We start from the raw sequence: 13,132 nt of genomic DNA, 5'->3' as shown, positions 1-13,132 counted from the left end.
TAATAGTAAATTTTTAAATATTATCCAAAAGTGACGAGAGAAAAAAAGAGTAAAGCAAAATGAGAGGTTGCTCTCCCAGCAAATAAAGGAGAATGATAGGTCCACCAAATAACTGCGGAGTTAGTTGAGATATTTATTATTTGAAAGTTTAATAAATGATGGGAAAATTAGGTACATATCTCATGAAACATATTTATTTATAGATACATATATAAAATCTAAAAATTATAACCAGATCCCCTGAAACTTAAGTGTAATTTAAAATTAAGATACAAAAATAATAATAACTCTATTAAAAATTCATTTCATCAATTAAGTAATTTAATTATTTTATTGGCAATCACTTTATTTTTTACAACTATAATTTTATATAACAATAGTTAAACTGATCATGTTTTAGAAGTTAATATTAATTATATATAACTGTTCATTAGTATTTATAATTATAACTTTAATATTTTACAACTATAATTTCATATATCTAATAATTAAATTATCATTATTACTAGTACTTCAATATTTTACAATTGTAATTTCATATATTTAATGGTTAAATCTAATAAGCAAGAAAAATATTATATTTACATCTTAATTTTAAATTACATTTAAATCTCAAAATAATTGGTTGTAGTTTTTTTTAAATTTTATGAGATTTATATGTAAATAAAATCTGTTTTATGGGACTTTTACGTAATTTTTCTCAAGTGATATCAATTACGACATGTGTTTTTTACGCTTGTTTTGAAATTCATTTTGGACCACCATCCCATGTACAGAGGACGTGGATCACAGTTCACCGACAGAATCTCGGAAAATCCAAAGCCTGATCAATCAAATCTTTCAGGTTACCGAATCCCCAGTCAGTTTTATCAACTGTTTCTTTCTTTTACGAATGTTCAAGCTTTAAACCCTTGCAATCGTGGGTTAATTGAAAAAATTACGTAATAAATTAAGATACTTAATTAATTTCTGATACAGAAAAATAAAATTTATTAACAAAAATAAAAACTTGTTTGAACAATTACAAAAATCAATTCATGTAGAAGAGTGAAGTCTTGACGCTGATCTATACAGATAGCTCAACTCTGGTCTCTCAATGAATACACAGAGCAGATTATCTCTGCGTGTGGGTGTGTGTGTGTCCCATCAATCTTATCTGAGTTATACCTATCGTCCTTACCATCATGTGGCATATTAATGATCACGTACATGTCAAAGCCATTATTTAATTTGTACACTGAATTGAAGAGCGCTTAATTATATGACTTCAATTTTTGAGTGAAAGCAGACAGACATTTTATTAAAAAAAATTTTACATCCATGTTTATTGTATTAAAGAGAGAATCAGTCTTAAAAAGATTAAAATTTAAAAAAGATCCTTTAATTTATAAATCTTTTTTTTTTTCCTTGTGAGTCTTCTCCATACAAGAGTCAGGACTCGTAACACTAAATCTACATGTGGCATTCACGTCTCAAAGACACTAGCCACACCTCAACAAAAGCTTAACTCCATTGCGGATAATACACACACACACACACATTCACGTCTCAAAGACACTAGCCACACCTCAACAAAAGCTTAACTCCATTGCGGATAACACACACACACACACACACCATATATGAAGTAAAATTAGTTATAAAGTTCTTAAAGCACAGGGGCTAAATTATAATCAAGTTGACATAAGAAAATCGTGAAAGAAAAACAAAGAAGGAAGAAAATGAAATTTATATATAAGCTTTTTTTTTTTTTTTTGCGGGCAGAAACGAAACATGGAATTACTAGAAATTTATATAAGCTAAAGTAGAGAAACTCTGGTCTGTTTAATAAACCAAGAAGCAAGCATCTGATCTCCTGCCTACCACATCCATATATCGTTCTCCTTGTTTCCGGAGCCCAAATCATAGAGAAATGGCTCAGCTGGCTGGAAAATTGGAGGGTGAAGTCGAGGTGAATTCACCTGCAGCCGAGTTCTTCGGCGTCTTGGCATCTCAAACTTCACCATGTCAAGAACATTAGTGATGTTGTGCATGAAACCAAGGTGCATCAAGGAGACTGGCACGGCGTTGGCTCTGCTTCTATTAAGCACTGGACTTACACTGTTGGTAAGTTTTTCACCAAAATTCCCCCCCTACCTACTCATCACGCAGTTTCAGCTTTTTAGTACAGCCCTATTTGTCTAATTTAATTCATTATCATGAGATAAGCTTACTTGCTGATGTTGATCTACACAGGAGGTAAGGTAGAGAAGTGTAAGGAGCACTTTGAAGAGATTGATCATGAGAACAAGTCACTAGCATTCAACTTGTTTGATGGAGATGTTGGAGACAAGTATAAAAGCTTAAAGGCGAAGCTTCAAGTGACTGACAAGGGCAACGGTGCCCTTGCAAAATGGACTTATGAATACGAGAAGCTCCGTGAGGAAGTCCCTCCGCCCCAAGCTTACTTGGACTTTGCCACTAAGGTTACTAAGGATGTTGATGCTCATCTCATGAATGCAAAGCCCTAAAACATCAACAACAACAAAAATATGGATTTGGCTTCTGGTTATTATCAGGGTTTTATGTTAACTAAGTGTGTGAACCTATAATAATGGTTGTGCTGAGAATCAAAATGCACGTATTCAAGTGTGTGATGTTTTATTATTGTGTGCTTAGTTATGAAATGTTGGTTCTGTATTGGGACAGTTATAATTATTGTCTTTATAATTTTTATTCAATTTTTAATTAGTGATTTATATTTAAAACCAACTGTGTAATTCGAAAAATTTTTAATTTAATCCTTGCTGCTAAAATTTGTTAGTGTTTCTTAGATTAAACATTTATTAGTGAGCTCTCATGTGTACACTTATTTCATCAGTTGTCCTCTGTATCCATCTGCAGATCTGCTATATTCTTAACAAATTAAACAACATTGTATAATGTAGCTAATGATGAATTCAACTATCCCTTTCTACGTGCAGAAATAAATAAAATTAAAAACCCGATACGTATCTCATTAAAGTGAAGATGGGGAGAAGGGATGAGGAGAGGATCTCCTTCCGGGACATGTTAAGGAAAAGAATAAAGGGTTACTCAAATCAATGTTATCTCCAAACTCCAATTGGCCGGACGATAAAACTTAAATATGACCTTGTAAGATACTCATGTTAAAAAAAAAAAAAAAACCCTATCATTATTAGCGACACCTTACTTTACCAGATAATTGGTTTATTTCATTATTGTGCATTTTAATCTGCCCTTCTATATATATATATATATCTATATCTGTTATTCTTAACAAACCGTCAAACAGCAATGTCCAAAAACATTAATAATCACATGGTGGGTAGGATCATCATTCATCAGATATACAATGGATTTGGCTTCTGGTTATTATTAAGGTTTTATGGTGTAACTAAGTGGGTGAACCTATAATGTTAATAATCGCTGTGCCGAGAATAATAATGCATGCATTGAAGTTTGTGATCTTTTATTATTATTGTGCTTAATTATGAATTGTTGGTTCCGTTATGGGACAGTTATATTTATTGTCTTTATAATTTTTAATTAGCGCTTTATAATTAAAACCTACTGTTTAATTTGCAAAATTGTTAACTTAATCCTTGACGCTGCTAAAATTTTGTTAGTGTTTATTAAACTAAAACTTTTTCAGTGAGCTCTCAGCTGGTGTACACTTATTTCATCAGCTGCATGTCCTTCTACATCCAGATGCTATTCTTTAAAAAACAACCAAACAACAATACACATGTAGCTAATTAATGATCAATTCAATGTGTTTGCATCCCTTTTGGCTTTTCATGTGGAGAAAGGCGTGAAATTAAAAGCATAGTCTCAAATCAGCCAGTTTTTAATTTCAGTTCCAATAATTTCAGCATGCATACGGGAAAGTCGTATCTTCGTCCCCATAATTTTTAATTTCAGTTTCATCCTTAAAGCCAGTTTAGCACGCTCTATAAAATACGACCCCATAATGTAAGACTCAAATCAGCCAATATGATTATCATGAATCTCAACTACGATTGATCGAAGAATATATTTTGAAAGCCTTGGACGAGGCTAAAAAAAAAAAAAAAAAAACTCTGGTATATCAAGCTAGCTAGGCCACGCGACATTTATCTATTGGCTCGAGTTTGGATATTTAAATTATGTTTTATGGGGACTTATTGAAAAATTTTAATTCTATAAGGCCAGAAATAATTTCACAGGATTGAAAAATGATAATTTTACACTTATTTGTCGTTTGGTAATTTTAATTATCAAATACTTTATAAGAAAGCGACACCAAGCATATACTAATGGGAGCTACGTAGCAGTCAAAAATTGATGAAAAAAGATAAAAAGAAACGGATGTGCAGCTAGGTTGACCAGAAGTGACTCAATTTCTTTTAAGTGAGGCTGAAAGCTCAAATCATGTTAATAAAAAGAATCATATTAGAAGAGCTGCATATCCAATTAAATTCGATGATGCTCAAGTATAACATATGATAGTACTGAATATCAAATAGTAGTTCAGGTAAAAAAAATAGTTTTATTGAAAAATTCCAGCATATCTTATTATTCCTAAAAAATTGATATGCTTATTTTATTCTAATTAGAATTTTTATTTATAATTATAAAATATATGAAAAATGCTTCAAGATGTTGTGTTTGTTTGTCATTGCCGCAACCTCTTTACCCTCCTTTATGGGCTTTGCTGCTTTGTCTCAATAATTTCATCGTTTACTCTTGTAAAAATACAATTTTTTTATTCTTATAATTTTGTCTTGTTTTATTTTTTTTTTCATAATTTTTTTAGTATTTTTAATCTTTATAGTTTCAAAAAGATTGGGTGATTTTTACTTTTAAGTCTTTATAGAAACAAAATTAAATGATATTATAAGGATTGAAAATTATAGGCTTGTTTAAAACTGTTTTTATTTTATTATTCTAACAAATAATAAAAATAGGTATTTTTTATTTTTTTAAGTTCTCCAAAATAATAATTCTAAAATACCTAAAAGATGTTTTAATTTTTCTATTCTTTAAAATAATATTTTATTTTTTGTTCTTCAAAATATTTTTTTTAAAACATTTTACTAAATAAATTTTTTTAATTAAAAAATAGAAAACTATTCTCAGAACATATTGTCAAATAGGCTCTATGTTTTTCCTCTCTTTTTTATTCTTTTACCTAAAACTGGTTTTATTGAAAGTCATTCCCAATAATGTACAGTCAGCGCAAAAAATGTGAGGTGGGATTGATAACCACACAACATTGTCAGTAATTACTTAATTAATGAGGACAGAGATGTGATAAGTAGAGCATATAAACATTCAAAATCAGTTTTAGTGCTCATCATACAAATAAACACTGAGAACTCATTGCTTGTGGACCGTGAGATCTAATTTGAACAGTTTAAAATTATAGTTTTTCAATTAATGTTTATAAATAAAATCTACTTTTTTGGATACAAAATCCAAAATAACGACAGTCTTTTAACTGTTAGTTTTTTTTTAAAATAATTTTTTGTTTACAGAAACATCAGTTAAAAAACTGTAAATTTGAATCATGAAAATTAGATTTGAACAATGCTAATAAACTTTTAATACTCATATATATGATAAGTACTAAAACTAGTTCCAGAAACATTATGCTATTTAATGCCAACAGAACAAGCTAAGCATTTTTCCTTCCGCTGCGATCTTCAACTCGGCAATCATAGAGAGATGGCTCTTACTGGTAAAGTGGAGACTGAAGTTGAAGTCCATTCATCTACTGCCAAGTTCTTCAACGTCTTTGTAGCCCATCAGCTTCAGGATATTCACAAAGCACAACGTTCTTGATTCAGCCCACGAAGGCGAAGGTTCATGTCATTGTCATGGGCAATAGAGGCCTTGCAAAGTGGGCCTTCGAACATGAGAAGCTGCATGAGGTTGTGCCCCCTCCACAAGCCTAACTGGACTGCATCATTAAGGTTGCTGAAGATGTCCACGCTCATCCTTTGAAGCCTGACTTTTTTCCCCAAGCTTATACTTTAATTCAATCTTTAGTACGGTAAGGATATTCTGTTAAAAATTTTAAAATTACTGATTTGACCTTATAATTTACTTGTCTACTCTATCCCTCAATTTAAAAATAAATAAATAATTAAGTATGCTAGTATTTAAATAAATAGTTTAAAAATTTTGTGTTAAAATTAATGAAATTTAAAGAAAAATAAACAGAAATTATATTGATTAATTTATTATATTAAAATTTAAATTCTTATTTCATAAGTTTCCTAACTGTGTGTTTGAATATTATTTTATCCAATGTATGTATTTAATTTATTTAAAAATTACAAAATAAATACATTGACATAATTAACATATTTAACATATAAATAAAAAGTAAAAGATACATGCATTAATATTTTTTTTAATAATTTGAATTGACTTTAAGACTTTTTTTTATCTGAAGAAAGGTATTTGAGCTCAACATATATGATTTAACGATTAATTAATGGTTAAGTGGATGGAACTAAGAATTAAAATATAAATTTATCTTCAAAGTTTTCAGTCAGCTTGATCCTATATCCTAAGGTATTATCTCAAGTAATTTCATCCCAACATTTTTCATTTATGTACAATATCACCCCCACTATTAGGTTTGACCATGTTGACCATTAAGTTAAAATTTTTGACTGTTGAGTGTGTCGATAGAATGCCACGTTGGCCTCCACATGTAATTACAGCTCCTCCTCCACTTCCACTTCCTTCTTCCTCCTCATCTCCACTATCGTTGCCTCTGGAAAATCAACAGGCGAGAACCTGACATCTACCTATTCAATCTTATTCGTGAAGATGGAGGGGAAGGAACCAAAAACCAGGTAAAGGTGGAGAGGATCCGTTTGCGAATGAGGAGCTTGGATTTGGAAATAATTTGACCCATGCATCTCACCATCAGATCCATTCGATTATTTTTTGAGTTTTTGTGTTTCTTCGACCCAAAAGGTGAGCCCAGTTTCCCAGTCTTCTTGAATTCTTCTTCGTTTCCCTCTTTCTTCCTGGTTTGCACGAGTGGGCTTCAGATAAGTGCATATTTGATAGTTAAATAGGTATAAATTCTGATTCATATTTGATTAGATTTATTAATATTTCATAACCTATTTAATTAATATTTATATATGTTGTCACTAGCAAGCGTGCCCGAGAACACTGTCCTTAAGAGCTATGCCATTACACTAAGTTGATTAGCGACAGCTCCCCAAAATTAAACAGATTCTTCCTACTGAAAGTAGGGACACGGAACAACAAAAATTCATAAAATAACCTCAGGTATATGCACAAAGAAATAATGTGATAAAAGAGAAGAGAAAGGCTAAAAGCACAAAAGAACATGTGGCAAGCACTGCCTTTTATAGGCCAATCTCATAATTCTAGGCCATAAAGTCACCTTAATCACAATTAAAATGATTTTAAATAATAATGATGTTTAAATTATACATTACAAAATAATAAATAGACTTAAATAATAATTAATATTATTAATTTATAATAATTTCTTTTGAAATACTCAAAAATATTTTATAATATCCAACAATATATATTTTTCCTACCACTAAATTATTAGATAAAAAGGAATTTTGATACAGAATTTACTCACATATTTCCTTTTATTTTGCAGGAAAGTAATAGATTAAACAAAAGAAGAAAATGCATAAAAGGAGAGAAAAGAATATATATGCGTGCGCGTGCTTGCTTTGAAGAAACAACTACGCATATCATGCAAAATATATATCAAATCACCAAAGATATAGCAAATTAGTATTTGTGGGTGTGGATCCAGGCGCAGGCGATAGATATAATTGAAGATAAGAATATTATATATATATATATATATATATTATAACAGTTTTACATTGATTGGGAATAAGGGGAACATTGACTTTAAATATAAATACTCATCTCCATTAAAAGGAAAAACATTTAATCACTTATTTTAGTATTTTAAGAATTTTTTATGAGATGTTTGAAACATGTAGAAGTATCGTTTATCATGATTGAGAATTTTAGAATGATATCATTTTATTTTATTATGTGTTTTTTAATTTACTCAGTTGGAACAGGGATGTAACCTAATTGAAGAATTAATTTTCTATTTTATTTGTTTTGTTTTGACTTTTCACATTTATATTTATAAATATATTTTTCCTTTTGCAATTATTTTTATTTCTCTTGTTTTTTATGTTTATTTTATGACTAGCTATCATTTAATCAAATTTATGAGTAATATTAATTGATTGGTAGGTGAGAGAGAATTTTGATCTAGAGAAACAGACATAAATAATCAGGTTAGAGATAATTCTAAAAATTTATGATGATTTAAATTATAGCTTCATAGTTTAATTAGTTATTTGAATATCATAGGAACAAATTTGACGCTAATTAAAAAGGGACTAATAATTTAGAAAAATATTAAGACATTTTAAAAATAGTTATCATTATAATTGATTAGAATCAACTCAAAAGGTAGAAATCAGTAACTTATAAAATGAATTCTGAATCTCAGCGTCTCAAGTAATTGTATTTTTCCCATCATTATTTTATAGATTTATTTTTATTTTTTATATTGTCATCAAAAAAATCATTTTATCTATTTTTTTGAACTATTAATTATTTAAATCAGTTAAGATGCAACTTCTTTGTGAGTTTGACATTTGAAATACTTTAGATAATTTATTATTGTGTCCTATACACTTGCAAGAGCAATCAATTATTGTGTTTGTATGGCTAATGCTTTTTAGCTTCGCGTTTCGATCCGATTTTCAGACTCACTACCTTACCTAGGGGCTTCCTGGATTTGAATCGAGTTATGGCGGCTTACAAACCTGACGATGACTACGACTACCTCTTCAATGTTGTCCTTAATGAGGCTTGGGTGTTGGCAAATCCAACCTCCTCTCTCGATTCACTTGAAACAAGTTCAGCCTCGAGTCTAAGTCCACTATTGGGGTTGGTTCGAAGGGATGAGTTTGTAGTTCCTTTCATTCTTCTTCTTTAACAACAATGATTTTGGGTTCGAAGGTCTGTGTGGGTTTGAGGATTGATTTTGGATGCTTCATCTTCTTCGAGTTTTTGTTAACAAATTTAATTCTGATTTTTGTTTATTTTGTTGTAAAATGTGGAGCTTGTTGGAATGATGGTTGTGTGATAATGGATCTGGAATTTTTGTTTAAATGCTGGAATATTGATTGTGGTTTATTGGAATTTTTGCGTAAATGCTGAAATTCTTGCCTATCGAACTCTTGGCTTGCTGGTTGCACTGTTGCAGGAAAAAGAAGAAGAACGGTTAGGGAGGGAGAATATGGACTGATTTGTCATCTTAGTTGGATTTTTTTCTTTTTCTTTTTAATTTTTAATTATTAAACTATGCCATGTGGCTATCAACATGGCAAATCTAGGATGGCCTAAAATGATCAAAATTTCAAAGATAACGGTTAAAGATAACGACAGAGTGATATTGTAAAGTTAAGGTAAAATTGTGCTGAAAAATATTTAAGATATAGAGTATATCTAGCTGAAAACATTAAAAGTAAATTTACACCTTAACCCGAACTATAATATTAAAAATAAAGAAAATTTTTGTATTTTGTAACTATTAATGTGGGTGATTCTTATAAATTTCAAAAATAAAAAATATATATTATTAATTAAGATAAAATAGATAAGAGGTTAGAGTATTTTGCTCTTTTTTTATATCATGAAGCCTTTTTTTTTTCTTCTCCGAATGTAAGCACATCTTTTTAACCTACTTCATTTTAATTATAGGAGTCAAGGCATTTAATAGCAAGGAGAACTCTGAAGAGATTGATCACGAGAACAAGCAATTGATAATATTCGACCAGCTAATCAACAGCCCCAGCAAACTCTAATAATTGCAACAGTGCGCTTGACTCCGTGGCACCATGCAATTGAGCTCATGGTCCTTTCCATGCGCATCTGCTATTCTCAACAAACATTCAGACAATAATGAGTAGCTAATGCAATGCAAACTGCAACTCAAATCCTTTGTGTAACAATTTTATGATTTTTTATAATAGCATGATACAAATATATTTAAAAAAAAAACTTCGAATATCTATATATCCATGCCTCGCCTCAACCTTAACAAATCATTATTTCATTCTTTTAGTAAAACGGTATAGATTAGCATAGATTAATATACCTCAGTCCCTTAAGGATATGCCATGGCAGCAGGAGACGACACGTTTCACAAACACAATCGATAGTCCTCTTGCCAAGGCTGTGCTGCTACGTCACTCGGCTGCTCTCACCAAACTACAAGACTCCCATGATAGAAATACTAAAAAAATCCAGAGCCAAGCCCATGGGAAAAGCCCTGGCATATCTTTCAGCTTCAACTGCATAGGCCATACAAGATGGGCTTCAATTCAAACTCATTGGCCCAAATTTATGCTTATTGGACCCTGCATGCATATCCAAAATCAACTACCACAATGGCATAATCACAAAGCTTGGTGACAAGCACAGATCCTAATGTCAGCTGATACTGATAAAACATTTCTACATGACACTAACTTGTTCTGCTACAACTCAGAATAAGATAAGGTACTTCAGTCGTTTTTTTTTTTTTTTTTTGTGTGCCTGAAAGTACCTAGCACTCTCAGACAATGACAATACATATAAAATCAATATCACACGGATAACACCGTGGACTCATAATAGAAATATCCTACCACATATAACCCTTCATGACTCGTTAGGAGAGTCTAGTCTTATTCCTCACTCCTCTGTAAACATTGTGCAACAGGTTTAGATCTCAATCCCAGATAAGCCCTTGCAACCTGGAACTTCCTTCCACTCAATCTCTACCACTACATAGCCGCATTCCACGTTTCTCAATGCAAGAGTCATTTCTTGGGTGATTTTTCCATTCTTCCATATGCAGCTGCTCTGCTCAGAAAGGTAGTTTCTCCCATCTGGCTCAATTCTCTTCACTATACAACCATTTGGGAGGTTGGTCAAGTTCATCTTCAGACACTGAAGATATGGCTTTATGTCTATCTCTGCATCCCCCATTTTGTCATCCACGGTGAACGTGTCTTGGTCAAAAACTGCCTGCAAGAGTCAAGCAAATTTCATTGCCACCATCAACAATTGAGCACGAGAATATGACCTAGACTTAGATAAAGTTCTCTAGGTGTTTGCTATCAAATATCTGCAAAAGAAAATTCAGCAGTAGCACCATATTATTGACTTCTTAGAGACAGTATATTTTATCAGAGAACTTGATGACATAAACACTAGAAGAACATGAAAAGCATTTCCTACTAGTCCTAGCAATGACTGTTTTTCTTAATAAGGATATGGATCTGCCAACAGCACTATCACCGATGGTATGAGTCAGTTTGGCTTCGTACTTACTAGATGAATTGGAGAGTTGACATCCTTAACAGAGAGCGTCAATTCATCGTCCCACTGAGGGTTGCGATTATTCTTCACGACACGGGTCTTCACTTTCTGTTCCAATATGGAATAAACTTCAAATCAAGCAAGTTACCGCAACAGAATGTGGAATCAATGAATACTTATGCAGCGTCGAGAAATTCAAACTTCTCAAGTTCAAATTGTTGTGACAATCTTTCAAACAATCTCCATGTCAGTTGGTCCTCAAGAATGTGATGATAATTACATCTAAAAGAAGAGGCATGGAACTTGAAAGAAGGCATCCATAATCCACTCCATCCTTCAAAAAAGACTAAAAACTTTAAGAGCTTTTAAATGGAGAATCCAGATCGGCCATGAAGTTCCCACGGTGCTATCACTAAGTTCAGAACAGTTCTAGTGACATAAAAGTGCTTCAAAAAGAAGGCTTCCCAGTAGCTACTTTGTCAGGTTGCAATTAATTATCACGAAGTCATTCTCGCTGTTGTGCACAATTAAATAATATAATATTATGGGTAGTTAACAGCCACATGCGTTTTGTCTTCACACATGAGGCTTCAACTTTGAATTTTCCACATATATGATGCGAATTAAATATCATATCAGTTCCAGGAGTAAATACTACATGGAAGATGATTTGCATGGAAAGCGTCTTGGATCCTGACAAGAGAAAGTTGAGACCTAATAGAGTACACTAACAATCACTGATGACTATTCAGGTTATAAAATTAAAATTATGTCTATTAAGCCGTGTAGGTAGTTATATATATTCATATAAATATGAACTTCCGTTGCATAAATCTTTAGGGCTTAAAGCGGGCAAAGGTTTAATTTAATTCTGGGAAATGAGGACTCAAAAGATTGAACACCTAAGTCCTAACAACTGCTTGATTACAGGGAAGATGAACATTTTAGACGATCTCAAACGGTGAACGCCCAAAAGGGTGTTTTCCAATCCAGAAATGTAGTGCACAGCAGTATTTCATGAAACAGATAGCACTTATAGAACGAAACCAGAAAGTATTAAAAACCTAAACATCTCAGAAAGGAAAGTTGAGAAAACAAGGAAGATAACGAATCTCTCCAAATTCTTATAGGAATCGAATATCATGAGCTACAACAATCCATTTCATGAATAGGAACGCACTGAGGCAAAATTGATTCAAAAACACGCAAAGAGCAAGGTTGTACTAACCTGGTCGCCCAAGGTGACAACGACATAAGGATCACTGCTACGAGTATCACGAATTGCGAGCGAAATACCTCTTTTGATACGAAGTTTGAGAAGACCCAGAATGTTATCCATTGCAGATTGGCTTGTTAATCACAGGAAGAAGAACAAGGTGGTCGAGCAGAAGAGGAGCTGGAAGACTAATGACGGATTCGGATGGAGCTGCTTATATCCACAGAATCGAGTTGACCTTGTGAATCTTTGTATAATACTAATTAATACGTTAAAGTATAATTAAGGATAACAGTAAGCTCCAGGTTTTGCAAACGGAATGAAATAGATTAAAAAAAATAATATGAACAAAGCATAAAACAGATAGATAAATCATATTTATCAAAAATAAAAAAATACTTTTATAAAATTAAAAGTAATGACATGAAATAAAATTCACGGAGGCACAATAATTCTCACATTTTGATATGTAATATTGAATTTTATTTTACTTATCAAGATAATTTAATTTATTTTTAT

General features: G+C 31.7%; 2 protein-coding genes across 2 annotated transcripts; one reads left to right on the top strand and one right to left on the bottom strand.

Moving 5' to 3' along the window:
• Window positions 1-768: 768 nt before the first annotated feature.
• Window positions 769-2,747, top strand: LOC129301257 (MLP-like protein 43). The gene is made up of 3 exons (XM_054939837.1): window positions 769-859; window positions 1,960-2,106; window positions 2,236-2,747. The coding sequence occupies exons 1-3, from the start codon at window positions 769-771 to the stop codon at window positions 2,508-2,510; spliced, it is 513 nt and encodes a 170-aa protein (XP_054795812.1). The 3' UTR covers window positions 2,511-2,747.
• Window positions 2,748-10,328: 7,581 nt separating this feature from the next.
• On the bottom strand, window positions 10,329-12,833 carry LOC129301256 (protein C2-DOMAIN ABA-RELATED 7-like). The gene is made up of 3 exons (XM_054939836.1): window positions 12,626-12,833; window positions 11,410-11,505; window positions 10,329-11,103 (listed from the first exon to the last, which is right to left on the bottom strand). Exons 1-3 carry the CDS (start codon window positions 12,734-12,736, stop codon window positions 10,798-10,800), a joined length of 513 nt encoding a protein of 170 aa, XP_054795811.1. The 5' UTR covers window positions 12,737-12,833; the 3' UTR covers window positions 10,329-10,797.
• Between the last annotated feature and the right edge of the window lie 299 nt (window positions 12,834-13,132).

Source organism: Prosopis cineraria, unplaced genomic scaffold (assembly GCF_029017545.1).
Source record: "Prosopis cineraria cultivar Desert tree isolate PC_DT_omini unplaced genomic scaffold, ASM2901754v1 PC1994, whole genome shotgun sequence".
NCBI classification, from domain to species: Eukaryota; Viridiplantae; Streptophyta; class Magnoliopsida; order Fabales; family Fabaceae; genus Prosopis; species Prosopis cineraria.
This window is presented reverse-complemented; position numbering and strand designations above follow the sequence as displayed.

Bases quoted from the DNA above. Each gene is read 5' to 3' on its own strand.
- LOC129301257 (XM_054939837.1), top strand. From the start codon at position 769: ATGTACAGAGGACGTGGATCACAGTTCACCGACAGAATCTCGGAAAAT. The intron at 860-1,959 runs GTCAGTTTTATC...CGAGGTGAATTC, and splicing joins TTCAGGTTACCGAATCCCCA to ACCTGCAGCCGAGTTCTTCG. The intron at 2,107-2,235 runs GTAAGTTTTTCA...TGATCTACACAG, and splicing joins GCACTGGACTTACACTGTTG to GAGGTAAGGTAGAGAAGTGT.
- LOC129301256 (XM_054939836.1), bottom strand. From the start codon at position 12,736: ATGGATAACATTCTGGGTCTTCTCAAACTTCGTATCAAAAGAGGTATT. The intron at 11,506-12,625 runs GTTAGTACAACC...ATATTGGAACAG, and splicing joins TTGTCACCTTGGGCGACCAG to AAAGTGAAGACCCGTGTCGT. The intron at 11,104-11,409 runs GTAAGTACGAAG...TGACTCTTGCAG, and splicing joins TCAACTCTCCAATTCATCTA to GCAGTTTTTGACCAAGACAC.